The 24,738-nt window shown below is 72.6% G+C and overlaps 1 protein-coding gene across 2 annotated transcripts; it reads right to left on the bottom strand.

Annotated features, from left to right (window-relative positions):
* Positions 1-145: 145 nt before the first annotated feature.
* CEP170B (centrosomal protein 170B) lies at positions 146-22,711 on the bottom strand. Of its 2 annotated transcripts, XM_045822021.1 has the most exons (20): positions 22,279-22,711; positions 21,899-22,072; positions 18,609-18,739; positions 14,383-14,472; positions 13,208-13,286; positions 12,516-12,574; positions 11,440-11,575; positions 10,338-10,442; positions 9,710-10,177; positions 8,742-9,499; positions 8,497-8,628; positions 7,995-8,085; positions 6,196-7,857; positions 4,883-5,129; positions 3,146-3,296; positions 2,815-2,958; positions 2,592-2,680; positions 2,115-2,208; positions 1,925-1,976; positions 146-1,780 (listed from the first exon to the last, which is right to left on the bottom strand). In XM_045822021.1, exons 1-20 carry the CDS (start codon positions 22,430-22,432, stop codon positions 1,545-1,547), a joined length of 5,052 nt encoding a protein of 1,683 aa, XP_045677977.1. In that variant the 5' UTR covers positions 22,433-22,711; the 3' UTR covers positions 146-1,544. The 2 variants fall into 2 exon arrangements, with proteins under 2 accessions (XP_045677977.1, XP_045677978.1); XM_045822022.1 differs by lacking the exons at positions 21,899-22,072; positions 22,279-22,711 and adding an exon at positions 21,309-21,467.
* Positions 22,712-24,738: the final 2,027 nt, after the last annotated feature.

Below are 24,738 nucleotides of genomic sequence, written 5' to 3'. Positions count from 1 at the left end.
GGTCACATCTGTGCACTGCAGCGTCCCCCGGTCTCGGGGGTCAAAACCGAGTTCCCGGGCCAGGAAAGGGGGCCCCTTGGATTACAACCCCCGCACTAAACAAACCTCACCAGCGAGAAACAAGGCCAAGGCGCCACCGCCAGGATGTTGCCACGTGATAGAATGATTTATTAGAACAAGTTCCATGACAAATCATATAAAATAACCATTTTCTCGAAGACACCGACAGGCCACCTGAGGACAAGCACAGAGGAGCCTCCGCGGAGCCAGACAAATAAGTTACTGATCCCGGCCCGGGGCTGCGGAGGGGCACAGGCTGATGGAGAGATCCACGGTGCAGCGCCCCGGGGGCGGGGGGAGGGAGGAGGCTCTGCGGGCAGAGCTGTGATTGGCGCTGGGGCAGTGGGGCGGGGCGCGTGGGCGGGGCCAGGACTAGCACCGCCTCCACGTGACTGCCACTCACACAGGTAAACATCCGCGGGCAGGGGCTGCGCCTGGACGCCAATGTAAACAGAGCCTGCCCCCCGCCCCCGGCCCCCCTGCAGTGACACACAGACACCAGGCGCGTGTGCAGCGGCCACACCACTCTGCTGAGGGGTTCGCCCCGCCCCGCCCACGGCTCTTTGGCTTAGAGGCTCCAGAAACCCGAGCCCCCGGGAGGGGCCGCCTGGCACGTTCCCGCTGACAGAATCCTGAGAAATGACACACTGCTTCTGGGGCCCGTCCCCACCCCCACCCCTGGGCGGGGGCGCCTGTAGATGCCCAGTCCGCCCAGAGTCCGGGACAGGGCGGCGTGTCCCTGGGGAGCCTTCGGGAGCTGGGTTGCGGCCACTTTGGTCTGGCGTGCACCTCCACCTGGCCCAGAGCTACCGGAAGCCAAGTGCAGGGCCCAGCACGGTCTCGGGACAGGCCTTGCACACCACACAGATGTGCCCGGGCCGGCAGTGAGCAGGCCCGGGGCACACCCGGCCCCTCCCCACCGCAGCAGCAGCCCGCAGGCTGGGCGGGTTTGCAGGCGTGTTGGCACCGAAGGCTCCAGGTGCCGGTCCCTGCCCTGCCCACGCCCTCGAGTCCGGGCGTCCAGCCCGCCCAGCCCCCTGTTTGGCACTCTGCGACCCCACAGGCAGCCCCCGCCTCCGCCTGGCCAGCCAGCACACGGGTATGGGACAGGTAAGCACGTGCCCCGGCCCACGGGGCAGGGGGGCTGCTGAGACGGAACAGGCGACTCTTCTTCCCTTGAAAGCTAAAGACGAAAGTGACAGTGATGCAGAGGGTGTGGGGACAGGCCCGGGGCACAGCCCTTGGCAGTGGCCACAACAGAAGCTGGGCCAGGGGGCCGGCGGGGCGGGGGCTGGGCAATCCCGTGGGGTGCCGGCTGGGAGCCGAGAGGGGGCCTGGGGGCAGCACCCGCCGTGGGTTATGGCACGTGTGGGGGTCTTCGTGGTGAACCGATGCCGCCGGGAGGGGTGCAGGCAGCGGGAAGGGCGAGTGGGAGGCACCCACCAGGGGCCCCCACACAGGGGCTGCCCCTGCTCCACTGCCCCCTAGATCAGGAACCTCTCAGAGTCCGGGAGGAAGTCGGGCAGGAAGGAGGGGTCCGGGAGGCTGGGGGACCCGCAGGTGGCCCTCTGCGGGAAGCTCCTCAGGGACAGGGCCGAGGGCGGTGAGGAAGGGCTCTGGACAGCCAGCCGGCCTTTCCCGGGCTGGGCATTGCAGGCAGAGCCCCTGCTTGCGGTCAGCAGGTCCAGGTTCCCGCTGGGGTCCACGATGGCGTTGATGACTGCAGGGTGGGGCGGAGGGTGAGGTGTCAGGTGGTGGGAAGGACCCGGCCCCGCCCGCACACCCCCAGCCCCTCCCTCAGGGCCCCCAACCCCCAGCCCCAGGCCTTAGCACCCGAGGGCCCCGGGGCATGGGCCCCACCCACCTTCCAGCTGCTTCTGCACGCGCCTCAGTTCCTTCAGGATGGAGCTGATCTCCTGGAAGCCACGGGGAGGAGTCTGGTGGCGCCGAGGGGCCCGGCCCCCGAGGGGCCCCCTCTCCCTGGGGCTCGGGCCCGCGCCCCCACCCCTCCCTGCAGCCCAGTGGGCTGGGGGGTCCGGGCCGGGCGGCCTCACCTTGTTGGAAGTCTTCAGGATGGGCACCTCGTTCTCGGCGTTGATCCTGGCTTCCAGGTCCTCCCACGCGCGCCCCGAGTTCTGGAAGAGGATCCTGCGGCGGGGGGGGCAGGGGGAGCAGGCGGAAGAGGGTGATGTGGAGCCAAGCCCCCCCACCCCAGACCACCCCTGCTAGGCCCCAGGGGAGCCTGCGGCTCGGGCAGGACCGAGGCTGGTCCGGTCCGGTTATGGGCAGGGCTGGAGAGGACTGAAGGGAGGGGGTGGGGTGGGGTGGGGTGGGGGCTCTGGCTCCCCTGGGCACACGCGTGCACACGTGTCCTCGGACCGTGGGCCTTGGAGAACCCCAGCCCTGCCCGGTCCCGGCTCGCTCCCAGGCGCTCCTGTCTGTCTGGGGGGAGCCCCGCTGGGAGCCCCCGCCCCTCCCCTTCCGGCCGGGGCCCCGGGAGCTGGCCCACTTCGGGGTGGGCGGGGACTCACTTCATCTTCTCGGCAAGGTGCTCCGTGTCCTCCCGGATGGCCTGGGACAGCCGGGACACGGGGTTCAGCATCAGGTTGTCGAAGATCACCTGCGAGAGCGGGCATCAGCGCAGGGCCTGGGGGTCCCCGCCCAGCCGGCTCCCTCGGCCGGCCTGCCCCCGCCCCCGGGCCCATAGGGACCCCTGTGTGCGCAGCCGGGTCCGGGGGAGGGGGGTGCGCCTGCCTCCTCGCGGTTCCGCGGCCTCGTCTTGTTGGCCAGGGGGTCCTCCCGGCGGTCGTTCATGTTCTGGTCCAGGTCGCGGGGGCTCGGGGCGCCAGGCGGCACCTTCTGGAAGTGGAGGCTGGCCTCGGGGATGCGCTGCACCAGCTGCGTGGCGCGGGGGGCAGGTGCGTCAGCCCGGGGTGGGGGGGGCACGTCTGACAGAAGGTGGGGACGGTGGCGCCAACCCTCCCCACTGGGACAGCAGGTGGACAGCAGGTGGGCGCCAGGCCCGTCGGCTCAGGGTCCCTGCAGGCCCTGATCCCCGGCAGAGGGGGGGGCCCGGCTGGCTCACCTCCTCGCGGGCGGAGATGGTGGAGGCCGGCAAGTTGTTGAGGGAGGGGCTGCGCACAGGCCCCGGGGAGACCGAGGCGTCCCCGTCCCCGGCCACGTCGTGGATCTCCCGGGCCAGGATGGCCACGTCCTTCACCAGCGTCTGGCTCAGCCTGTGGCGGGCGGGAGGGCGGGGAGGCTGGTGCTGTGGGTGCCTCCCAGTCGGGGGCAGGGGCCAGGGGCCAGGCACAACCCCCCCCCACCCCAGGAGGCAGCCCCTGCTCTGCCAGCCAGGAAACTGAGGCCGGGTTGGGATGGGGCGGAGGGAAAGGCAGGACGACCCAGCAAGGCCAGGTTCCTCCCCACGGTGTAGGGCGGCCAGGGTGGGCTCAGCCCCCAGGGCCAGCCTGGCCCCTCTCCCTCCCCACGGGCAACACACGTTTCCCTAACCGGCCCCCAGGCCACCGGGAAGAGGGCAGAGGCCCGGCCAGGCGCAGCTCCCAGCCTCCACCCGGCCCTCGGAGCTCCTGGGGCCACGGCCAGCAGGCGCCACGCCCCTGGGGCTCTCAGCTCCGACGTGGGGCAGAAGTCCCTCGTCACTATCCGCTGCCACGACCCTGACGGTGCCCCCCGGGGGGTGGGGCCTCCAGGCCCACCAGGCACCAGGGCGTCAGCTGGCCCTCGGGCCCCTCCACTCAGGAGGCGCCCGCAGCCCCTGCCCTGCGTGGCTGCCCCGGCCCTGCCCCCACAGGGCTGCCCTCGGCCCCTCCACACGGCCAGGGGGCCCCCCGCCGGGCCCAGCCGCCCCACAGTGAAGAAACACGGTCCCAAACTTGGCTACAGACCAGCCCGTGCCTCGTGCCCGTCCCTTTGCTGCCCCCGGCCCGAACCGCGGCTGCGGTGGGCACGGGAGGTCTGGGCGCAGAGGCCTTGGGACGCTGGAGACCGCCTTCCGGGCCGGGTGCTGCCGTCTCCTGTTACACCGGCCCCCAGCCCCCACAGCCCACCCCCCACGCCCCTCGGCCACCCCGAGGACTCGCATTCACACTGCCTGTGGCCTTGGTCGCCCTCCTGGTCCCGGGGCCGCCCACAGCTCCAGACCCCACACGGGCCCCTCTCCTGGGAGCCGCCTGCCTCTGGCTGCCTCCTTCAGGTCAAGGTCAGCACCCTCAGCACCGGCACTCACCACCCACCGCGTCCCAGGGCTCCCCCCGCCCCCCAGCAGGGTTCCCTGCTCAGGCAAGGACCCTCCCTCACCCCCCTCCCACCTCTGCACCCCGTCCCCCAGCACCTGGCCTGGAGGTGGGCCCTTCTGCCCAATGACCACACACACCAGGGAGCAAACCTTGAATAACCGTGGACTGAATGCCGGTGGGCGAACCAAAGGGTCACCAGTTCGATTCCCAGTGCATGCCTGGGCTACAGGCCAGGTGCCCAGTAGGGGGCGCACGAGAGGCAACCACACATTGATGTTTCTCTCCCTCTCTTTCTCCCTCCTTCCCCCTCTCTAAGAAGAAATTAAGTAAAGTCTCAAAAAAGTGTGTTTTAAATAGCAACCTTGCTGGGGGCCTTCTGAGTACCAGAGGCCCCCCGCCCTCCCAGGAACATGAGCACCCCCCCACCCCTCATCCGGCCGCAGAGCACCCACGAAGCCCATCTGGGAAGAGCGCCCGGCCTGGCCCTGCTCTCCCCACGGGTGTGCCTGGTCCGGCCCCGGGGCGGCCCCAGCGGGCGGAGCGCCCACCCGGCTGCGGCTCACCTGGCGATCTCTGCAATCTCCGCCGTCTGCACGATGAGGCCGTAGGGGTCTGGGTCCTCCTCCCCGTCATCGTCGTCGGTGTCCCGGCACCGGGACCGGGCCCGGACGGAGCTGCCCGCCCTCGGGGTCTGCGTGGCTGCCGAGGTGCGGGGGCGCCCGTGTCTGGGGGAGCCGGAGCCGTGGTGGGGGCCGCACTCCTCCTCGGAGGTGGACGTGCAGTCGGAGCCCTGCTGCCGGCGGCGCGTGCCTGGGGGGGGAGTGGGGGGACGCGGTCCAGGAGCCAGCACAGAGCCCAGCGGTGCTCAGCTCCCCGAGGCGGTCCCCCGGGCCACTCCAGAAAGGGTCCCGGGCTGCAGGGCGGCCACACCAATGCGGGCACCCCAGCGCCCAGGAGCTCCTGGCTCAAGCGCCAGCAGCAGCCAAGCCCTGGGGTCCGCCAGGCCACCCCCGAGGCCCGCGCAGGGCTGGGAGGCCCGGGGTCTCTGCAGGCCGGGGCCATGTCATGTCCACCAGGAGGGGACCAGTGTCTTGGCAGCAGGACAGCGGTGCCCAGACCCCGAATGGGGGAACCTCCCCACCTGGGTGGGCGTCACTATGGGGCGGCCGAGTGAGGCCCGGCCTGCGGGAAGGGCCTGAGTTCACCCCTCACAGCGCCTGCCCGGTCTCCACGCCTGACTCCCGGCCTGGCCCCGCGCCCCCCACCGTGGCTGGGACAAGGGGGGGACGGGGGCAGCACTCCCGAGGGGCAGCTGTGGTCCTCAGCTGCCGACCGCCCCCCTTCCCAGGAGCCCCTCAGCTCAGCACTTGCCTGAGGAGGAGGCTGCCAGGCTGGGAGCAGCGTGGGGGTGGAGGGGGTCAGCGCCCAGCAGGGTGAGCCAGCTGGGTGGACACAAGCGTCGGCCACCCCAGGCAGGAGGCCAGCTACAGTGGCCACCACAGCCCGCCCCTCCCTGCTGCATGCGTGGGCTGCAAGTGACTCACACAGGGGGTGGGGGGACGGACAGAGCTGGCCCCTGGCCACAGGGTGCAGGCTCACAGGACGGAGCTGCAACCCACAGTGGGCGGGCGGGTGGGCAGGGCCCCCCGGATGCAAAGCCTGCACCCCGTTGGGGTCCCAGCCTCAAGTCCAGACTCCGGGGACAGGCGGCAGGCCCACCCGGGGGACGGGGGGAGCCCCCGGCACTGGGAGATGGTCGGGGCCTGCTGCCCTCCCGCTAGGACAGCCTGGGGACCCTGGGGACCGCGGCCCGCCCACGGCCTGCCCCGCGACCCCTGAACCTGCAGACCCACTGCCCGCCCGCTCCCGCACTCACTGGGTGAGGAGTACCGGGCGCTGCCCGGGCGGGCCCTGCTGAAGGGCTGGCGGGGGGCCGTGGCCGGGGTGGGGGTCTTCCGGACGGCGGCCTGAGCCTCGGCCCTGGTGGGCTTGCGGCCGGCGCAGGACCACTCGACGCTGCGGCCGGAGGAGCCGGGGCGGGCGGGTGCGGCCTCGGCGTCGCCGGGCCCGGTGAAGGAGCCAGCCCGCTTCCGGGGCATGGCCAGGATATCCAGGCGCGACAGCTTCTTGGCCTGCTCGGCCGCTGGCCGCCCCCCTGGCTCGGGGTTCGCCAGGGGCGCCCGCTCGCCGTCCACCGCCTCCGTGTCCGAGGCGTCCCCGAGCCGGGCCCGCCGCAGCCGGGAGGCCCGCGTGGGCCGCGGGGTGGACAGGCTGTTGGAGCGGGTCAGCGCCTGCTGCACCCTCTGGGCACTGGCCGACACGCGGCCCTGCTCCTCCCGGGCGGCTGGGGACGGCGGGGGCCCCGAGGGTTTCCGGCGAGACCCCAGCCGCCCCATCCCGGGGGCCGAGTGGCCCTCGTTGTCGGAGGCGGCCGTGTCGGCACCGGGCGGGTGGGCTAGCCCGGAGCCCCGCTCCTCGTCGGGCCAGTCCAGGGAGCCCTGGCCGCGCCGCGCGGCCAGACGCCGTGCAGGCTCGCCCCGGCCCGCGTCTGCCACCGGGTGGCGCTGCTTTTCTGAGAGCCGCTCCCGGGGGCCGCCCAGGGCCGCGCCTCCCAGGTCCTGCACCGCAGCCTGGGACGGCGGCGTCTCCCTCTGCAGCCCCGCGAGCTGGGAGTTCATCGGGCTGGCCCCGTTCTTGCCACTGAGCAGGCTGACGGTGCTGGCGCTGTCCACGTCTGAGTCCCCGGACAGGGAGTCCTCCGGCGGCCCCCGGGCCTCGGCGGCAGACGGGGAGAGCAGGCGTGCCTCCAGGGCCGCCAGGGCCGTCTCGGTCTCCTTCAGGATCAGCTGGGTGTCCTGGGGCTGCAGGGCCGCGCGCGAGGCCCGGGCCGCGGCCAGGTCCCGCAGCAGGGGGTGACTGGAGATGTGGGGGAGCTGCCCGGGGGCGGGGGCGCCGCCGGACGGCTCCTTGGTGAAGCTCTCCTGCCGGATGAAGGCGCCAGCCTCCTTGGCCTGGGCGGGGCCCTCAGGCTCCGGGGACGGCCGTGTCTGCGGCTGGATGGCCCTCCTGCCGCCGCCCGTGCCCGCGGGGACGCTGTCCCTCAGTGAGGGGCCGGGCTGGGCCGCGGGCCCTGGGCCCTCTGCCTCCCGCGGAGCCGTGGACATCCTCCGGGGAAAGGCGACCTCCCCGCTCTGCTCCCCGGTGAGGACGGACGCAGGGGCCGGCTCCCCAGCGTCCCTGGACGAGCGCCGGCCCCTCAGCCACACCAGTCCCTCCGGGGGGCCCCTGCCGGGCTCCGGGCCTTGCCCTCCATCTGACCCGCTGGCGTCGCTGAGGCTGTCAGGCTCCAAGTCCTCCTGGTTCAAGAGGTGGCTAGCCAGCTCGCCGTCCGGCTCTGGGGGCCCGGGCCCGCTCCTCCTGGCGGCCTCGGGGCCGGCGGTGCCGTCGGTCCGGTCGCTGGGCAGCTGTGGGAGCAGCCGCCGCTGGCGTGCAGGCAGGGTGCCCTCGAGGTCCCCCGCCCTGTGCCCGGGGCCGTCCTCTGTGAAGACAAGGGCAGCCCCGTCGGAGCGGCCGCCAGCCCGCAGGCGCAGGAGGCTGACCCCGCCCCAGGCATGGCTGCCTCACCGGGCACCAGCCCCCCACCCTGCCCGAGGTCTGCAGCCGGAGGCCACTCACCTGCCAGGCCCGGGTCTGAGTAGCTGTCAGCCAGACTTGCCCAGCGGGACGCCCACTTCTGGCCTCCAGGGGAGCCCGGCACTGGGAGGCCCTGCAGGGAGGGGGGGTCACAGGAAGCCCACCCCACAGCCGTCCCCCACACGCCGGCGCCAGGCCTGCCGCCTGCTCCCCACACCGGTGGCCAGGAGGCCCCATGCCTGCTGGGGCTTGTGGGGCCCAGCGAGGGGTCTGCCTGCACCTGAGCCTGGTTCCGTGGCTCCGGGGTGGGCAGCAGTGGCTCGGCCTGGCGTTGCCAGAGGGCAGCGCACAACCCGGCGCCCGGCGTGTCTCGGGGCCTCGGGGCCTGCCGGGCCCTCCACGCACGACCAGCCGCCTGCGTGCGGCCCGGCCTCGTGCTGGGTTGGAGCCCAGCTGCAGGCAGGAGCAGGGCCTCTGGGTGCGAGCGGAGGGGCCCCCGTGACGGGCCGGGGGGCGCAGTGCGCACTGCACGGGGACAGTGTACCTGGAGCTCCGCCTGGGCCGCCACGCCCGGGGCCCGGGGGGCAGACGGCTCCTCTCTGTCCCCTCCGATGACCGGGCGGAACACGGCCGAGGACGCCCTGGACAGCTCGGGGGACTCGAACACGCCGAACACCTGCGGGGGGGGGGGGGAGTGGGGGCCGGCCGCGGGTCAGAGCGAGGCCCACTGGGACATGCCCGCCCCCGGCCCCGGCCCCCGGCCCCCGGCCCCCCGGCGGGCGGCGGCACCTCGTCGATCATCCTGCGGGCCTCCTCCACCTCCCGGTCCTGCGCCTCTGTCTCGATGGTGTAGGTGCCCGCGTCGCTCAGGCTGTCGTCCTCCTCCTGCCTGCGGGCCTTGCTCAGCTGCGGGTCGGTGGGCGGTGCCGGCGGGGGCGGGGGCGAGGGGGCCGCGGGGCTGGGCCCACGGGGCGTCAGGGGGGCGGGCAGCGCGGGGGGCGCCCGCTCGGGGCCGGGCCGGGCAGCCGGGGCGCCCTCCCGCAGGCACTGGGCCACGAACTCCTGCGCCAGGCGGGAGCGGCGGCCCACGCTGCCGAAGGGGCGGGCGGGGGCGCGCGTGGGGGCCGAGGGGCCGCCCGGCCGCTCCTCCGTCTTCTCCCGCTTCAGCGAGCTGGCCCGCTGCGGCCCCGCGCCGCTGCCCGCCCCCCGGGCCGGGGTGCCCGAGCGGTCCCTGTCCCTGTCGGCCGGCCCGGGGCCCCGGCGCCGGTCCGCCTTGGCGTCCCCGGGCGGCGCGTGCGTGAAGGACTGGGAGCGCCGCTTGCGTGGCGTGTCCTCGTCGAAGAACTCGATGACGAAGGCCTGCTGGTTGTGGAGCAGGTCCTGGGGGTCCCGCTTGATCTGCCTCTGCAGCCGCACCTGCTCCCCGTTCTCCGCGGGGGCCCCGGGGGGCGTGGGCGCCGCCGCCGTGGCTGCCGCCACTGCCACTGTCGCCGCCTTGGCCACGGGGTTCTCCGAGTCACTCTGCGTGCCGTCCTCGTGTCTGTGGCCTGGGGGTGGGGGCCGAGACTCGTCAGGCCGAGGGGGGCCGACACACACAGCCACAGCTGTCGCACGTGCGTGGGGACACAGCCTCGGGGCGCGCGGAGCCCAGCACGCAGGCCTGGGACCCGCACCAGCAGCAGCAGCCCCGCAGGGGCAGGCGGGTCCCGGGAAGTGAGCTGGAAAACTGCAGGCGGGGGTCGCCGGGGGGCACTCGCCTTTCAGGGTGCGGGTGTGGACCGGCAGGTCGCTCTTGGTGCTGTGGCGGCCGTCCCCGGGGCCCGGCCGGCGCAGCAGGCTGGGGTCGTTCTGCACCAGCCAGTCGGCCACCTTGGTCTCCGCGGAGACCACCTCCACGGGCGCGGGCTTGCCCGGGGGCTGCCGCTGGCGCAGGGAGAACTTGGTGACGTGGTCCTTGATCTTCACCTTGCCGGGGCTGCCGGCCTCGAACTCGATGGTGAAGGAGGCGTGGCTCTGCACCGCGGGCGCCGCCCCGCCCCGCCCCACGTCCTTGGTGGGCGCCTCGGGGGCCGGCGCCTCGGGGGGCCGCGGGGCCTCCTTCGTGGGGATCTCGAAGTAGCTGGGCTCCCGGCGGAAGGGGAAGCCCTGGGGCTCCGTGGGGGCCCGGGGGCCGGCCGTCACCCCTGGGGGGTCCCCGTCCTGCGGCGCCAGCTCCTTGGGCCGCTCTGGGGGGTGGGGGGACACGTCCTCAGGTGGGGGCGAGGGGCAGCACCCCCCCACCTCGGCTGGGACCGTCCGCCCCATCCGCCCAGCGCAGGCAGCTCCAGGCCCGGCCGCCCCCACCCCCCGGGGTCTGGGCCTCTGCCGGTCCCTCTCAGTGCCTACCCGGGCACGTCCCCTCCTGGTGCCGGTCCTCGGGCGGGGTGCCCCCGTCGTCCTCGCCCCACCAGGAGGGCTGCCCGTACAGGGGTGTGCGGTAGGCCGCCGTCTCTGTGGGGGGAGCATGGGGCTCCGGGTCGCCATGGCCCCAACCGAGACAGCAGGGGAGACCCGGAGCTGCGGGAGACTGGGGTCTGGGGGGGACCTGGCGTCAGTGCCCAGGACCCGGCCAGCCACCCACGGCTCTGAGTTGTGTGCACCCGGGTGACTCAGACTCCCCGCCCCCCATCCCCCCGGGGCCTCCCTGTTGGGCAGCTGCTGGCGGGAGGCTGGTCCTTAGGGAAGCACTCTCCTCAGTGCCCCCCCTCGGGCAGACAGTGCCTTCAGGCCCGGCCGGGGGCCTCTGCCTCCGGAGCCTGCCTGACGGTGAGCCCCCAGCCAGAGCCCCCTCTCTCCATGGCTCTGCCAGGGTTCGGGCCACTCACGGCCGACCCTGGAGGCTGAGAACCACCGGTCTGACTGGACCACACTGGATGCAAGGGTGCGGCCGTGCACGGGCCTGCGTGCCTGCAGAGCTGTGGGACTGGGGTGTGCTCAGGCAGGTGCGTGTGCGTGGGAGCAGGAGTGCAGGCACACTGGGTGGGCATGCCTGCCGGGTGCAGGTATGTGGGTGCAGGTGTGTCTGCTGGGTGCAGGTGTGTCTGCTGGGTGCAGGTGTGGGGGGGGTGTGTCTGCAGGGTGCAGGTGTGGGGGGGGTGGGGGGGTGTCTGCAGGGTGCAGGTGTGTGTGGGGGTGGGGGTGTCTGCAGGGTGCAGGTGTGTGTGGGGGTGGGGGTGTCTGCAGGGTGCAGGTGTGTGTGGGGGTGGGGGTGTCTGCAGGGTACAGGTGTGTGTGGGGGTGGGGGTGTCTGCAGGGTGGGCGTGTGCATGGCCCCCGAGCTGGCGTATCGGCAGGCTGTTCTGTGGCTACTAGGGAGTGTGAGACGAGGAAGCTGAGGGGGAGCAGAGGGTTGTGTGGGGGCTAAAGGCCTGCCCCCGGGGGAGGGGAATCAGGGGGGGGCCGTGGGGAGGCGTGTGAACCCCCCAGCCCCGTGGAAGTGCCACGGTACCTGCTCCCGGCCTCCGGTCCCGCTCCAGCCTGGGGTTGGCGGACTCGCAGTAAGGCGCGGGCTCCGGCAGCGCCTCGCCCCTCTTGGGGGCTGCGCCCCTGATGCTCACCTGCAGCTGGCTGGTGTACTTCTCGTGCTGCGGGTGGCGGGCGGGAGTGAGGGGCTGCCGGCCGCCTGGGAGGACACCCCCGCCCAGGGCAGGCAGCCTGAGACCCACACCGGGCGGGATCCTCTGGACCACAGAGCCCCCGGGAGGGAGCTGGGGCTTGCGGGGCTGGGGAAGGGGAGCAGGCAGAAGGGAGGGGCCACCCCCAGACCCACCCGAGTCGGGCAGGACGGGCCCAGGGCAGGGGGTCAGTGGCTCAGGTCTGCGCCGGGGGGTGACGTGGGCCGTCTGAGCAGATTGTGGGTGTGTATGTTCATATGCATCCACGTGTGTGCACAACAGTGTCTGCATGTACACACGTGTGTGCATGTCTGTGCTAGCCAGGGCCCCATTTCGCCGAGCTCTGCAGCGGTCAGAGCCGCCTCACACCGGCTGCGCCCCTCGCCGGCCCTGTGCTGCCTGAGGCTCATTCCGAAAAGGAGCCGAGGCCGGTCTCCCTCCCCCACGCGGGGGCTTCTGGGTACAACTCTGGACAGCGTCCCCCAAGTGTGCGCTCCGTGGTGCCCCACCTGCGGCTGCCCCCGCCGGGACTCTCAAGCCAGACTGCCAGCCTCAAACATCCCCTCCTGCCTGTCCCTGGCCACCCACCCCCGGTGGCCTGATCAGGGTCCTCCAGGTACGGAAGCCGCAGGGTGTGGCCTGCCGGGCTCTGACCACGCCCACTGGCCACACCCACCGCGGTGGCCACACCCACCGCAGTGGCCGCACCAGCCTGCGGGGAATGGCGGCCTCCCCACCTGCCAGACCGGGAGATCCCGAAGAGCAGGCCGGGCCGGCTCAGGCAGCACAGCCAGGCCAAGGCTGCCAGAGGCCCGAGAGCACGGGCCAGGGCGGGGAGGGCTGTGGGGAACGGGGACGCACGGCGGCCCTCTGGCGGGGGCTCGCTTGCGGGGCGGGCTCGGGCACTGACCCTGAGCGCCTCCTCCGGGACGCGGTGCTGCACGCGCTCCAGCACGTACATGTTGGGATGTGGCGGCGCGTTAAGGAGAGCAGGGTGGTGGGTGGCCAGAGCAGGGGACGCAAGGGTCCCTCCCGGGCAAGGAGGGTCCTGGGGGGACATGTGCAAGGACGGTGCGGTCCCCCAAGTGTGGACACCTGCACGCACAGCCGCCCGCGTGCTGGTCGAATGTCCTCACTGCCCCTGCCAGGTGGGGGGTGGGGGGCAGAGTCCCTCCAGGTCACTGCATGTACACGCCCGGGGCTCAGGGCGCCCCCTCCACCCACCACTCAGCCCAGGGCATGGCAGGCAGGCCAGACGGAGCCCCAGAGGACACGCCACAGCCACCCAGCCATCCCAGACCACGCGCCAGCCCTGGCCACCCAAGAGGGCCCCAGCCAGCCTGCCAGTTCGCATGCGGCTGAGGACAGCATGCTCTCCTGTCGGGCACTCGGCCCCAGCTGCCCGTGGGGGGGCCGCCTGGGACTCCGGGTCCTGGGGGGGGGACCCGCTTGTTCCCGGGCCGTGTGGCTCAGGCCAGCTGGCGGACTGCAGGGGCTGGAGTTGGGGTTCGTCCCTGCCACCCTCCAACCCCCCGTGACCGCCGCGGCCCCAGCTGCTCCCGGCGGGGGCGATGGTGGCCTTGGGGGCGGAGGAAAGGATATCGTAGCCGAAGCGGACGACGTCGTTGAGCTTCAGCGTGACGTACTTCTGGTCCGGGATGCGCACCTCGTTCACGAAGGTCTGCGGGGGGGCAGGCGGGCTCAGTCCCCCGCCCGACACACGTGCACCCCGCCTGGCGCCCGGAAGGGGCGGGTGCGGCTGAAGGACGGGGCGGGTGCAAGGGCCGGCCTCACCCAGTGCCCGGGGACTGAGGGAGCCCCTCGCACTGAAAGGCCTTGGACACCGTTGTGAAGGAGACCCTTTCTCCTGTCCACAGGCGCCCGTGCTGGCCCCGCGCAGCCCCCCAGGCCCAGGGTGGGGACAGCTACGGGGCGCCCTGCCTGCCGGCGTGGGCCCAGGGTTGGACGGGTGGGCAGGGGCCCCGGCTGTGTGGGCGTCACAGGCCTCCGAGGAGCCTGCCCCTGGGGTTTGGGGTGAGGAGCCCCAGGCCCTGCTGCAGCCCCCTCACTCAGGCGGCCAGTGCCAGCCTCCTCGCGGCCCACTCGGAGGGTGGAGGGGGAAGGGGCTCCGGGGCAGACCCCCAGGGCAGCTGTGGAGGCAGGGCCAGACTGAGGCTCCCACGGGACCCCAGCTCAGGGTGGTACCGGGGGGATGCAAAGGGCCCCTCCTTGGACCCACCAAAAGTGCATGGAGGCCAGTGGCCTTGTCTCCTTACCGAAACCGAGGCCAGTGCAGCACAGACCTCGGACCCTGGGCCCTGCAGAGCCCCCGCCCACCCTGCCCTTCCTGCCCAGTGCCCACCCGGACCCCGGGCTCCTTCGCTTGACCCCGACCCAGCGCCAGCAGCCGGGGCCTTCCTCCTGGTCCCCTCCCTGCCCCACCACCCCAACTCACAAAAGAGGCCACACCCCCCAGGAAAGGGTGCCCCCGCCCAGCCCGGCATCTCGGGACCCCCGTTTCCCAGCCTGCACCTGGTCTCAGTGCCCCCCTGCCCGCCCGAAGGGCCGGCCCCTCCCCACCAGAGAGTGGCCCCTCCCAGAGGGGGCCCTGTCCAGTGGCGACCCTCCCCGGGGGGGCCCTGAGGTCTCCGCCCTGGAGGTGGTGCAGGCCCCAGAGGGGCCAGGCGGGCCGCAGCTGAGGCGCGTGGTCCTGGAGAGGGTGGGGCCGGCACAGAGGGAGGGGCGTGGGGAGAGGAGCGGCGGGCAGACGCACTCACCCCGTTCAGGCTGCCCAGGTCCTTCACCCAGTGCTCGTCCCGGTCCCGGTCGTAGTTGATGACGGCATGCTGCTTGTCCACGCTGCGACTCTGGGGGGGGGGGCAGGCGCCACTCAGGTGGCCTTCCCAGGAGTGGGAGTCCTGCAGGAGCCCCCACCGCCCCCCACCAGAACACCAGCACCGCCCCGCACTCGGAGGCCGTAAGCGCCCACGCCCACGCACGCACACCTGCGGGGTGGGGGGGGTGTCCCGCAGAGCGTGGCCAGGCTGACCCGGCCGCGGGGGTTTGCCCAGATGCCCGGGCCAGGGCCCCTCCCATCCCAGCGGCTGCTCCTGCTGGGCTGTGGGAGGGGCTGGGAACTCACTGGGCACCTGGGAGCCATGTCCATGCCCCAGGGCAGGGGTGGGGCCGCCAGGCAGGCCGGTCGGGCAGCCCAGTGGAGGATCACGGGGCCGGGGTGCGGGGCCCAGGGAGAGGCCTCCCCGGTCCGCCCAGCCAGCCCCACGGGGGCCCACACGACCTCCCCAAGTGATGGGCACATGCGCACCCGCGTGGGTGGCGTGTCTCAGACCCTACCAGCTCTACACTCCCGCACAGGACTCACACACGCCCCGAGCACGCCTGCCACCCCGCTCCCACGCACACACGCACACACACGCCGAGGCGCCTCCGCCCTGAGCGCTGCTGACCCGGCCCCGGCCTCCGGTCCCCCGGGACCCCACCCCGGGGACAGCCACCACCTCCCACACACGGACGAGCTGGGGGGCCACAGCTAAGCCACCCCAGCCTCCACTCCCAGGGCCTGGGGACACAGGCAGGGACAGGGTCCTGGGGTGACTTCCCCTCGCCCAGGCGCTGCAGGCCTCACCCAGCCGAGAGGCCGGTGGTCTCAGCAGGGAGCTGCCTGCCCCCAGGCCATGCCACCCAGCTGGAGCCCCGGTGTCTGGGGTGGCAACCACGTCCCACCACCCGAGGAGCCACAGGCCGGGGCCCAGCCCAGGAGACACCCAGCCCTCTCCCCTCCCCGGCACACACAGGAATGGGGAGGGGGCGGTGCACTTGCTCCCCACGGCCTGGGACGCACGCCCCCACCGAGTCCCGGGGCACCGCAGCCCGAGGCCTAGTTCTCACAGGTGTGTGTGCCCGGACCCGCCCCGCCTGGGTGGCCGGCCGCCCCTCAGAGACACGTCTCTCGTCCGCTCCACCTGCCCGGCCCCTGGGGCACTGCCCTGCAAGGGCCAGTTTCCGGGAGGCCCAGCACCCTCCCAAGGTCACCCAGCCTGGCAGGGGTGCCGGGCCCGCCCTGGAGAGCCCAGCGGCCTGGGCCTGAGCTCGGCCCCTGCACTGCAGCCGGTTCTGGATTTGGGGGCCCCCCCGGGTGGTGGCGCGACCCGCAGCGCCGGTGCCGCAGAGGGAAGGCTGGGGGAGGCCCGAGGAGGGAGAAAGGCGGGTGCGGGGCCCACACGGCACCCTGCCAGGGACCCTGGGCAGGGAGCAGGGTGACCGAGAGAGCGGAGCACCTTCTGTGGGCCGGCCGGGCCCCGAGGACACAGAGGCCCCCCTGGGCCGCCCCCCAGAATGGCCCCCCTGAGCCCGGGGCAGCTGCTGGAGCCCACCTGCTGGCCTCCCAAGGCAGCGGGTCTGTGGCCCTGAGTCCCACGGCCCCGTCCCCCAGGCCTCACCTCTGCCCCCGTCCCGAATCCCCGGTCTACATCGGCAACCACGGCCAGGCAGCTCCTGCCCCTGGACGCCAAGTGCCACCACCGCCTCCTCCACAGGACTCCTCGTTCCGTCCCTCTGCTGGCCGGTCGCCTCCCCCAGGACCCGGCCCTCGTGACCCTCCCACTGGCCTTGGCCTGGGCCTCCCCACCCAGTGCGTCTGTGGCCCTGTACCCTCCCCCCCCGGCCTCGGTCCCTGGCCAGCAGGGCAGGGCGAGAGCTTCCCTGGACCCAGCCTCGGGGTGGAGTTGACCAGAACCAGCACCTCTCAGGATCGCCCCACCTTGGGCCAGGCAACTGCCCCTCTGGGCAGCCCTGGGATCAGGACGGGGGGTCCTTAGAGTCCAGCCTGGCAGCCGAGAGGACCGGGCTCACCCCTTCCCAGGGACAGGCCAGCCGCCTGCCTCAGCCCTGCCCGGCACACAGATGCCACTGGGCCAGGGGGACCCACTGTCTCGAGGAAGGGAGCCCCGAGGCCCGGGGGCCGGGCTCTGCCCTCGCAGGGATGTCGGCCGAGAAGGGCACCGAAGGGGCCGCAGGTCCCTCCGAGCCAGGACGGGGTGGGAGGCGGACGGCCCACAGCGAGCAGGGATGGGCTGCAGGCCGCTGGAGGCCCCTGGAGGGGACTCTGGGCAGCCTCTCCAGCCCGAGGGAAGGCCCCCCATCCCCAGGCCGGAGGCTCCCAGCTCCCTGCACGGCCCTGCCAGCCCCCAGGCGGCTCAAGCCCTGCCCGGCTGTACCCCGCTCTCCCTCACGGGCCCCTGACCGCCCACCTTCCTCCAGGGACAGCGCCAGCCCAGCTCCCGCTGCCCAGGCACCGGTACCCCCCCCTGCCCTCCTCCTCACCTGGACACCCGCCTCCATCCCACAGCCACCGCTCTCCCGTCCTCCCAGCCCCCACCTGGCCCTGCCTGCCACTCGTCTGAGCCTTGCTGAGGGGAAAGGTCAGGCCTCGTCCCACGAGCCACAGGCCCTGAGGCCTCTCCAGGCCTCCCTGTCCGCACCCGGCCCCAGCCAGCCTGCCACCTCCGCAGGCTCGGGAGGTCCCGGGCCCAGGACCCGCCCCTCTCCCCGCACCCACCTCCCTTCTCCGGGCAAGATGCACCCACCCACCTTGGACTGGGCATGGCACCCCCCCTCAGTTTGCACCCAAAGCTGGGGTGCCCCGTCCACGCCTGGCCAGGGCATGTCCCCCGGGGCCAGCTCCCACCCATCCGCTCCCCAGGCCTCGGCGGCACCTGGGCTCCTGGGGAAAGGGCAGGGAGGAGCCCCGCCCCCAATCCTCCCTCTGGCTCTGGGCCCCTGGGCCGGGGACCCATGGGTGACACGAACCCAGCCTCGCAGGGAGGGCCTGCGGCGCCAGAGGAGCAGCTGTGAAAACACGCTCCCAACACATGGGTTTTTGTTTTGTTTTTTTAAAGGGTCTGTCTGTACTCACTTTAAAACGGAAAAAAGATGTGCTTCCAAAATCCTGGCCCGCCGCCCTCCGAGGGGAGAGCCCCGCCCGGGCCGCGGTGGCCAGAGGCAGTCGGAGGCCAGGGCCCGGCACGTCCTCCTGCCAGCTCAGCCGGCACAGCCCAGCCCAGCCGCTGGCCGGCCGTGGGGCGCGCCGGGTCCGGGGCAGCGTGGCTTCCAGGCAGGGCGTGAGCGGGCAGGGGCCGAGAGGACACCCCGCCACACACACGTAGTGGCACACGCACACGCATGTGCAACCACGTGTGCACTGTGTCGCACACGTGTGCGCGCTGGTGTGTGTGTGCATGTGTGCACACCCAGTGTGTCTGCACGCCCTGCACGTGCAGACCTGTGTGTGTGGAGCCGGCAGTGGGGAGGGCGGCAGGAGGGGCCCCCAAGGCCCCTGTACCCGAGGTGCCCGCACGCAGGGCCCCGACAGGCCCGCCAGGGCTGCAGGAAGCCCGCTCAGACCACCAGGACCGCAGAGAAAAGGACGTCCAGGCGAGGGCGCACCCCACGGCGTCAGCCCCCGCCCCCCGCCCTGCCCACCCTGCTCCCAAACAGTTAGACCCATGAGCCCCATGGGGGCTGACCCTGGGCTCCGGAACCTGGGCCGGGGAGAAAGCTCTGATTGCCCAGAGCCTCGTGCCCAGCTGACTGCCAGGCGTCGGCCTCTCGTGCCTGAGACCCCCCACCCCCCGCACCTCGAGGAGGCACCAGCTCCTGGGCTGGCCCAACAGTCGGAGCCGTCCCTGTGGCTCCCGCCAGAGGCCCAGCCCAGGGGGTGCCCCCCGCACAGCGAGGACATGGGCAGGTCCCCTCTCCAACACCTTTACAGGTGCCCCCCCGCCCATGCCTCGAGAACCTGCCGGAAGCCCGAGCACCTGGAGCACCCCCTGGGGCCTGCACACGCCCACCCGAGGCCGCAGTGACGGCGCTGTGGGCCCTGGTGACCGTGTGGCCTCCTCAGCTGGTGTCCGGCCGCTAACGGGTGGTCCCGGCCCCGCCCGGCCCTCCCCCGCCCTCCCAGCCCCGGAGGTGCCGCGCTCACCTGTAGCATGAGCTCACACTCATCGCGGCCCACGAAGATGAGCTCCCGCGGCAGCCGGTGGCGGGTGCCGCTGCTGCTCACCAGGAACCAGGAGGTGACGCTCATCTTGGCGCCGGGGAGGCCCGGCAGGCCTGGGGGAGAAGGGGCGGTCAGAGCGGCTACCCTGCCCAGCCCGGCCCGGGCCCCACCCCCTGAGGTTCCACCCCACCCCTCCCCCACCCCACCCCCCTGCAGCATCTTCCGGAAACACTGGGCTCCAGCTGCACCCGGCCACCCACCACCTGTCCTCCCCTGAGTGTGTCTGTCCCACTCGGGCCCTCCCCGGCTAAGGTGCCCGGGTCCCCCCAGCGCTGGGTGCCCCCACAGCCCCTTCTCCTCTCTCGTAGTGCAGGAGGGGTGGAGTCTGTGGGGCCAGGGACCACGGCGCCTGCGCCTGGGCCTGCCTGCGTCCCCGGGACCTGGCGGGGGCAGCTCCCACAGCCAGGGTCCCCGCAGGGCCAGGCCCAGGGCACCACACCCGCCCCGGACACGCACTCGGAGCCAGAGGCTCTGCTGCCCCAGCCGGACAGTCCAGACGGACCTGGGCACAGGGGCCAGGGGGCAGCTGGAGACAGGTGCCCCTGGCCCACCCATATGCCCCCACGGAGAGGAGACGGGTCGTTGCCCTGTGGCCGCCGTGACTGTCCCGCCGAGGCCCCCAGGCCAGGGCGGCCTCTCCAGTGCCCAGGGCGGAAGCGGCGCTCTGGTGCCCGAGGCCCGGGGGGCCCCGGCGAAGGAGGACCTGAGGGCCGAGGTGGTCGGGACAGCAGGGGCCGCAGGGTGGCTTGAGCGGCCACGTGAACCCGGACAAGAGCTGGCGTCACCTGAGACCAGGCCCTGGGGCAGCGCCGGCCACGCGCCGTCACTGTGCACTTGTGACAGCGGCTAAGCTGCGTCACCACCACCCAGCACCGGTGCATGGGCTCCGGGCTCCTGGACGTGCCCGGGCCACGTGCCTGTGCGCACGGCCCCACACGCGCCCCGGCACCACCCACGGGGGTCCCGGCCACTCTCCTCCACATGCACACGCACACGCACATGCAGTGACGTGAACGCACACGCACATGCAGTGACGTGAACTGCACCCGGGGCTTCCCTCAGAGGACGAGGAGGAGGAGTGACAGGCACGGGCCCCTTCGAGGGGGTGGTCGGGAAGGCCGGGATCTGAGCCGTGCAGAGCGGGCAGAAGGGGGGTGTGAGCCTGGCGGGGGGTGCTCCTGGCAAAGGGGGCAGCCCGGCCGGATGCCAGGCCCTGCAGCCCTGGGAGTCCGTGGCTGGCCCTAGAGCCAGAGGGGCGTCCCTGGAGGCCCAGTCTGAGGGCAGGACACCTGGGGCCCCGTGAGACCGGCCCTGGGGTCCCACATCCTGACCGACTCCTAGGGCAGAGCAGGCAGAGCTCAGGCAGGAGACTCGCTGAGAGCCGAGCCAGTAGCCAGGGGAGCGGCAGGAGCAGGCCCCAGGTAGGGGTCTCCCCAGGCCCACCCACCTGCGAGGGCCCATGTGACCATGCATGCCCTCAGGTCACCTGGGGCAGGTGGTGGTGGGGGGAGACGGAGACAACTCCACCCAGAAGGTGGCAGCTCTGCCTGGTCAGAGTCCCTTCGCCCTGGGCCCCCGCCCTTCCTCGGGTCCACTCGGGGTCTGACCCTGGAGACGGAGGGGCAGGCCCTGCCACACCCCTGCGGCCCTCGGGGCCTCCACGGCCCCTCAGCGGCGGCCACAGGGCTCCCTCCTGGGAAGCCGCCACCCACCACTGTGTTTTCCAGCCCCAGCCCCAGCCCCCAGCCCCGTCCAGCCCCGACTCCCAGTTAGGGCCCGCACTCGGCCATCACCTGCCACAGCTCCCGACAGGCGCGGGCAGGGAGACCCCACCCAAAGCCTCAGGCAAAGGGACAAACCCCTGGAGCCCGGTCACGCTGCCCGAAAGCGAGGGCGCCCTACCACGGCCGGCCGGTCCTGAAAGGCCCAGGCCTGGGAGCCACAGGGACTCCCTGACAGCCGGCCGCGGGGCCGGGGCTGGGCAGCCATCGTTGCTAGGAGGGAGAATAATCAACACCCCAAACTCGTCCCCTCGCCCCCCAGCCGCGAGAACCACCCGCCGGGAGGTGGGAGCCGGCTCTGGAAGCCGCGGGACTGGGAAAGGGAAGGGATGGAGCCGGGGCCGGGCGGGGCCGGGCGGGTGGCTGAAAGGAGCAGCCGGAACGGAGGCCGGGGACCGCGGCGGCGGCGGCGGCGGCGGCGGCGCAGGGAATCGGGAGACTGGGAGGAAGAGGAGGGACCCGGAGGGAGGGACCGCGGGAGCCGAGAGACCAGGCCGGGAGGCGGCCGGAGCCAGCGGGGCCGGAGGGGGAGGGAGCGCGCCTGCCCCTGAATCAGCGCTCGCCCCGGCGGCCTCGGCCGCGCCGGAGCCGGGCCCGCGCCCCCTCCCAGGCCGCGTAGATGCGCGCCCCGCGGCCCCGCCCAGCCTGGCGCGGACCTGGGCCGACTCCGCGGCGCGGGGCTCGGCCTGCCCAGGTACGCCGGTCGCCCGCCACCCCGGGCCTTTGTCCGGCCGCGCAGGGACCCCACTCCCCGCCCAGGCCCCCTGCCCGCGCGGCCCCGCAGGCGCACAGGTGCGGGCGACGGAGGCCCGGCTGCTGCGGGCGAGGACGGGCGTCTTACCTGCGCCTCAGCCCGGGCCCTCCCGTCCGGCCGGCGAGCGCTGGGCCGGGCCGCCGCCTAGGACCTGCCCGGCGCGGCCCGCACGCGCGCGGAGCCCCGGCCGAGCCCGGGGCAGAGCGGCGGCCTCCCGCCGCGGGTCCCTGACGTCTGCGGGCTCCCGCCCGTCCGCCCCGCCCTCGCGGTCGGCCCCGCCCCCGTCCCGCCCCCGGTCTGGCCCCGCCCCCGGAAATTCAGGTTAGGGCGGGCCCGGCGCCAGGTGAGCGCGGCCTCCGCCCCCGGCGCGGCAGCCGGCCCCTCTCTCCCGCCCGCAGACCTGCCTGCGCCCGCCGGTTCCTGGGCTGGAACCCGCCCCCGCGCGCCGGAGGGACCCCTGGTGTCCAGCAGCCCCGCGTCCGGGCCCCGGGCCGTGCCCCTGGCCCCTAACCTTTGGTGCCGCGGGCCAAAGGAGGGTGGAGAGGAAAGGAGGCCGGACCCCTGGGGCGGCCCCGCCCGGACCCTTTCTCCCGCGCCACCCCCCACCCCCGGCCCGGGCGTCCCAGGCTGGACTGGGGGCTCGGAGCTGGGGTTCTAGGGCGATGACATGGTCCTACCTTCGCGTCGCCGGTGGGCCCGACCCTGTCGAGGGGCGCGGTTGGTTGGGGTCCCGCAGGTGCTCGCCGTTCCCGGGGTGAGTCCTCCAGGCAGGCGCGGGGAGGGGGTGACCGCTGGGGGCGGGATGCCGTGGGAGACGCCCGGCCAAGGGACGCCCCGCCGGTGGGGAAGGCCTGGTAGAGGCGCGGGGTTGGGCGGCGAGGGTCTAGGGCCGGGGGCGCTGGCCCGGGAGACCGAACGGCAGTCTCCGCCCTGCCCTGCGCCCGGCCGGCCGCCCGCCGAGTCCCGGCCACACTTCACGATCCGCCGGGCGTCCCCGGCCGTGCCCTGGGACGAGGCCCTGGCCCGGGGGGGAGCACCCTGGAGTGGGGATACCCACCTGCAGTGGCCGCCTGGAGGTTGGGAGAGGGCCTGCAGCGCGCCGGGCAGTGGGCGGGACTGGTGGCGGGAACCCCGAGCGCTGGGGGCGCAGGGGTGGAGGTGGCGGGACGGGGAGGGGCCTGTACCAGGTGATCTAGGAGTGTGGACTTCATTCCAAGGACTGTGTGGCGCCGCAGGAGAGCTTGGAGCCGGCCGAGGCCTGCTCGGGGCCTAGTCGGAGAGAGCTCTGGGAGCTTGGGTCCCGGGGAAGCACCAGGAGTCCAGCCAGAAGCCCTGAGCTGTGATGGGAGAGGCCAGGACAGGGACGGGGGTCGGACTGGGTATTGCTGGATCGCTCCCCAGGCCCAAGAACTGCGTCAGTGGCCCCGAGCCCCACCCTCCACCCTCACTGGCTTTCCGGTGAGTGTGGCCTCTGGCCCAGAAGCTGGGGATTGCCCGCTCCACCCCCCCTCTGCCTACCCCCCCCCACCCTGCACAGGCCCTATTCTCCACCTTCTCAGGAGTTCCACCACCTGCTGGCTTCTCTGACCCCTTACCCACATCTAAAAAAGTCCTTCTTTCTCTTTGCATCTTTCTCTTTGCATCTTTCTCTTTGCATCTTTCACCAGCTTTCCTCCCAGGTGAGGGAGGGGTGAGGATGGTGCCCCGTGGCCACCTGGACCCCCTGCTGTCAGTGGGGGACAGGCAAGCAAGTGTGCAGAGGTCAGGGGTCCCGAGCTTGACCCGGAGGGATGGAGAGAACCGAGGACATTTAGTGAGCCGCCCCATAGCATTTGGGAGTTTGGCACAGAGCTAGGGGAGCAGGTATGGGTGGTACTTGGAGCCATGGGGGGGCGGGGGTGGGTAGACAGAGTCAGAAACCTGCAGGGGCGGCCAAGGAGGGCTGGGGCTGCCCTCCTCCCCCAACTGACCCACACCAAATGCAGCCCAATGAAGGAGGTACAGGGTGTTTGTATAACCACGTGAACCAGGCCTAAAGTCAAGGAGGAAAATAGTGGTGCGAGAATAAACAGTGCTGTACATGTTAAAACTGATACAAAGTGCTATTGGGTGTGAGCTGTAATTGAAAAAACAAAAAGAACGAACAGGCTGACAGGACTTGGGTAGACAGGTATCCAGAGAAGACTCGCAGACGCCGAGAAGCAGATGGAAGCAGGCACCACCTCCTTGGTCGGCAGGGAGACGCCCACCGAGGCCGCAGCGGGAGACCCCTCGGACCCCGGGGCCGGCGGCTGTCAGGAAACGCAGGACAGCCGCGCTGGCGCGCCCTGCAGAAAAGGGAGCCTGGGCCCTGCCGGGGGGGATGGAAATGGTGCGGCCACTGCGGAGAGCAGTATGGAGTTCTTCAAAAACACAAAACAGAACTGCCATGTGGTCCGGACCCCCACTTCCGAGTATTTATCCCAGAGAACTGAAAGCAGGCGCGTGGAGGGTAGTTGCACAGCCCCATTCGCGGTGGCGGCAGTGTTCCCAGCGGCCGCCAGATGGCAGCAGCGTGGCCGCGCGGGACGACCGGTCTGCACGGAGCCGCGGCCTGAACACGGGCTCTGCTGACCAGCGAGCGCGGCCGAATGACCGCGGTGAGGGCACGGCCCTGGGCTTGCACACGCCCACGCCTGCGCTGTCCCGTCGCAGCAGCGGCCTCCGCGCGCCGTGCCTGGGCCTCGTTTCTTGTCTGCCCGAGGTTCAGGGTAAACGAGGAAGCCGTGGGAACCGTGATGGGCTTTGCTGTGTTCTTCAGGGGACACAGGAGGTGGCCGGGGGGAGGGCCGTGCAGAATGCGGCGGAGACTCCAGGGAGAGCCCAGCAGGTCCTGTGGGCCTGGGGCCCAGGGCAGCGGGTTTCCGGGCTGGGCAGGAGCCTGGGGCTTGGGGGTGTGGGTGCAGATGCCGCCTCCGGGGGGTGAGAAGAGGAAAGCTGGGTGTGGGGGGGCAGAGGCGTCCCCAACCCACCACCCCGTCCCCCACCAAGGGCCCTGCAGCCCTCTGAAGCCCTGGACTCAGCAGGTCCAGGCCGGCTGGGGCTGGAACCACTTGCAGGATGTCAGCCCGCATTCCCTCCGACCTCCTCGTGGACCCCCACCCCACTGTCCAGGCCTTGGGCCAGGGTCTCCATGAGCATGGCGGCCCTGTCCCCCCAGGGCTGGGCTGTGGGACTCCAGCTGCCCCTGTGCCTTCCGAGGTCTGCATTTCATCACCAGTTTCCCTCAGCGCATCACCAGCTCTGGCCACAGCCGCGCCCCGGGAGCCAGCCTTTGCTGCTCACGGGAGGGGAAGCCCCGTGCTGGCAGATGACACGCATGTGACAAGAAGGTGACAGACACAGACCCAGCAAGTCCCAAGAGTCAGGCCCAGGGGCCAGTCCTTCCCTTTTCCCTTCCCAGGGCTCCACCCAGCCTTGCAGAAGCCAGAGGTCCGCCGCAGCCGGGGCGGGAGCAGGGCCCTACGGACACGTCAGC

This window comes from Phyllostomus hastatus, unplaced genomic scaffold (assembly GCF_019186645.2).
Source record: "Phyllostomus hastatus isolate PE091 unplaced genomic scaffold, TTU_PhHast_1.1 phas_scaffold_501, whole genome shotgun sequence".
Taxonomy (NCBI): Eukaryota; Metazoa; Chordata; class Mammalia; order Chiroptera; family Phyllostomidae; genus Phyllostomus; species Phyllostomus hastatus.
This window is presented reverse-complemented; position numbering and strand designations above follow the sequence as displayed.

Coding starts and splice junctions, on each gene's coding strand:
- CEP170B (XM_045822021.1), bottom strand. CDS start 22,432: ATGAAGTCCACACTCCTAGATCACCTGGTACAGGCCCCTCCCCGTCCC. Junction 8,086..8,496: donor CGGCCCAGGCGGAGCTCCAG/GTACACTGTCCC, acceptor CCCTCCCTGCAG/GGCCTCCCAGTGCCGGGCTC. Junction 5,130..6,195: donor CGCCCGGTACTCCTCACCCA/GTGAGTGCGGGA, acceptor CTCCCCCCCCAG/GCACGCGCCGCCGGCAGCAG.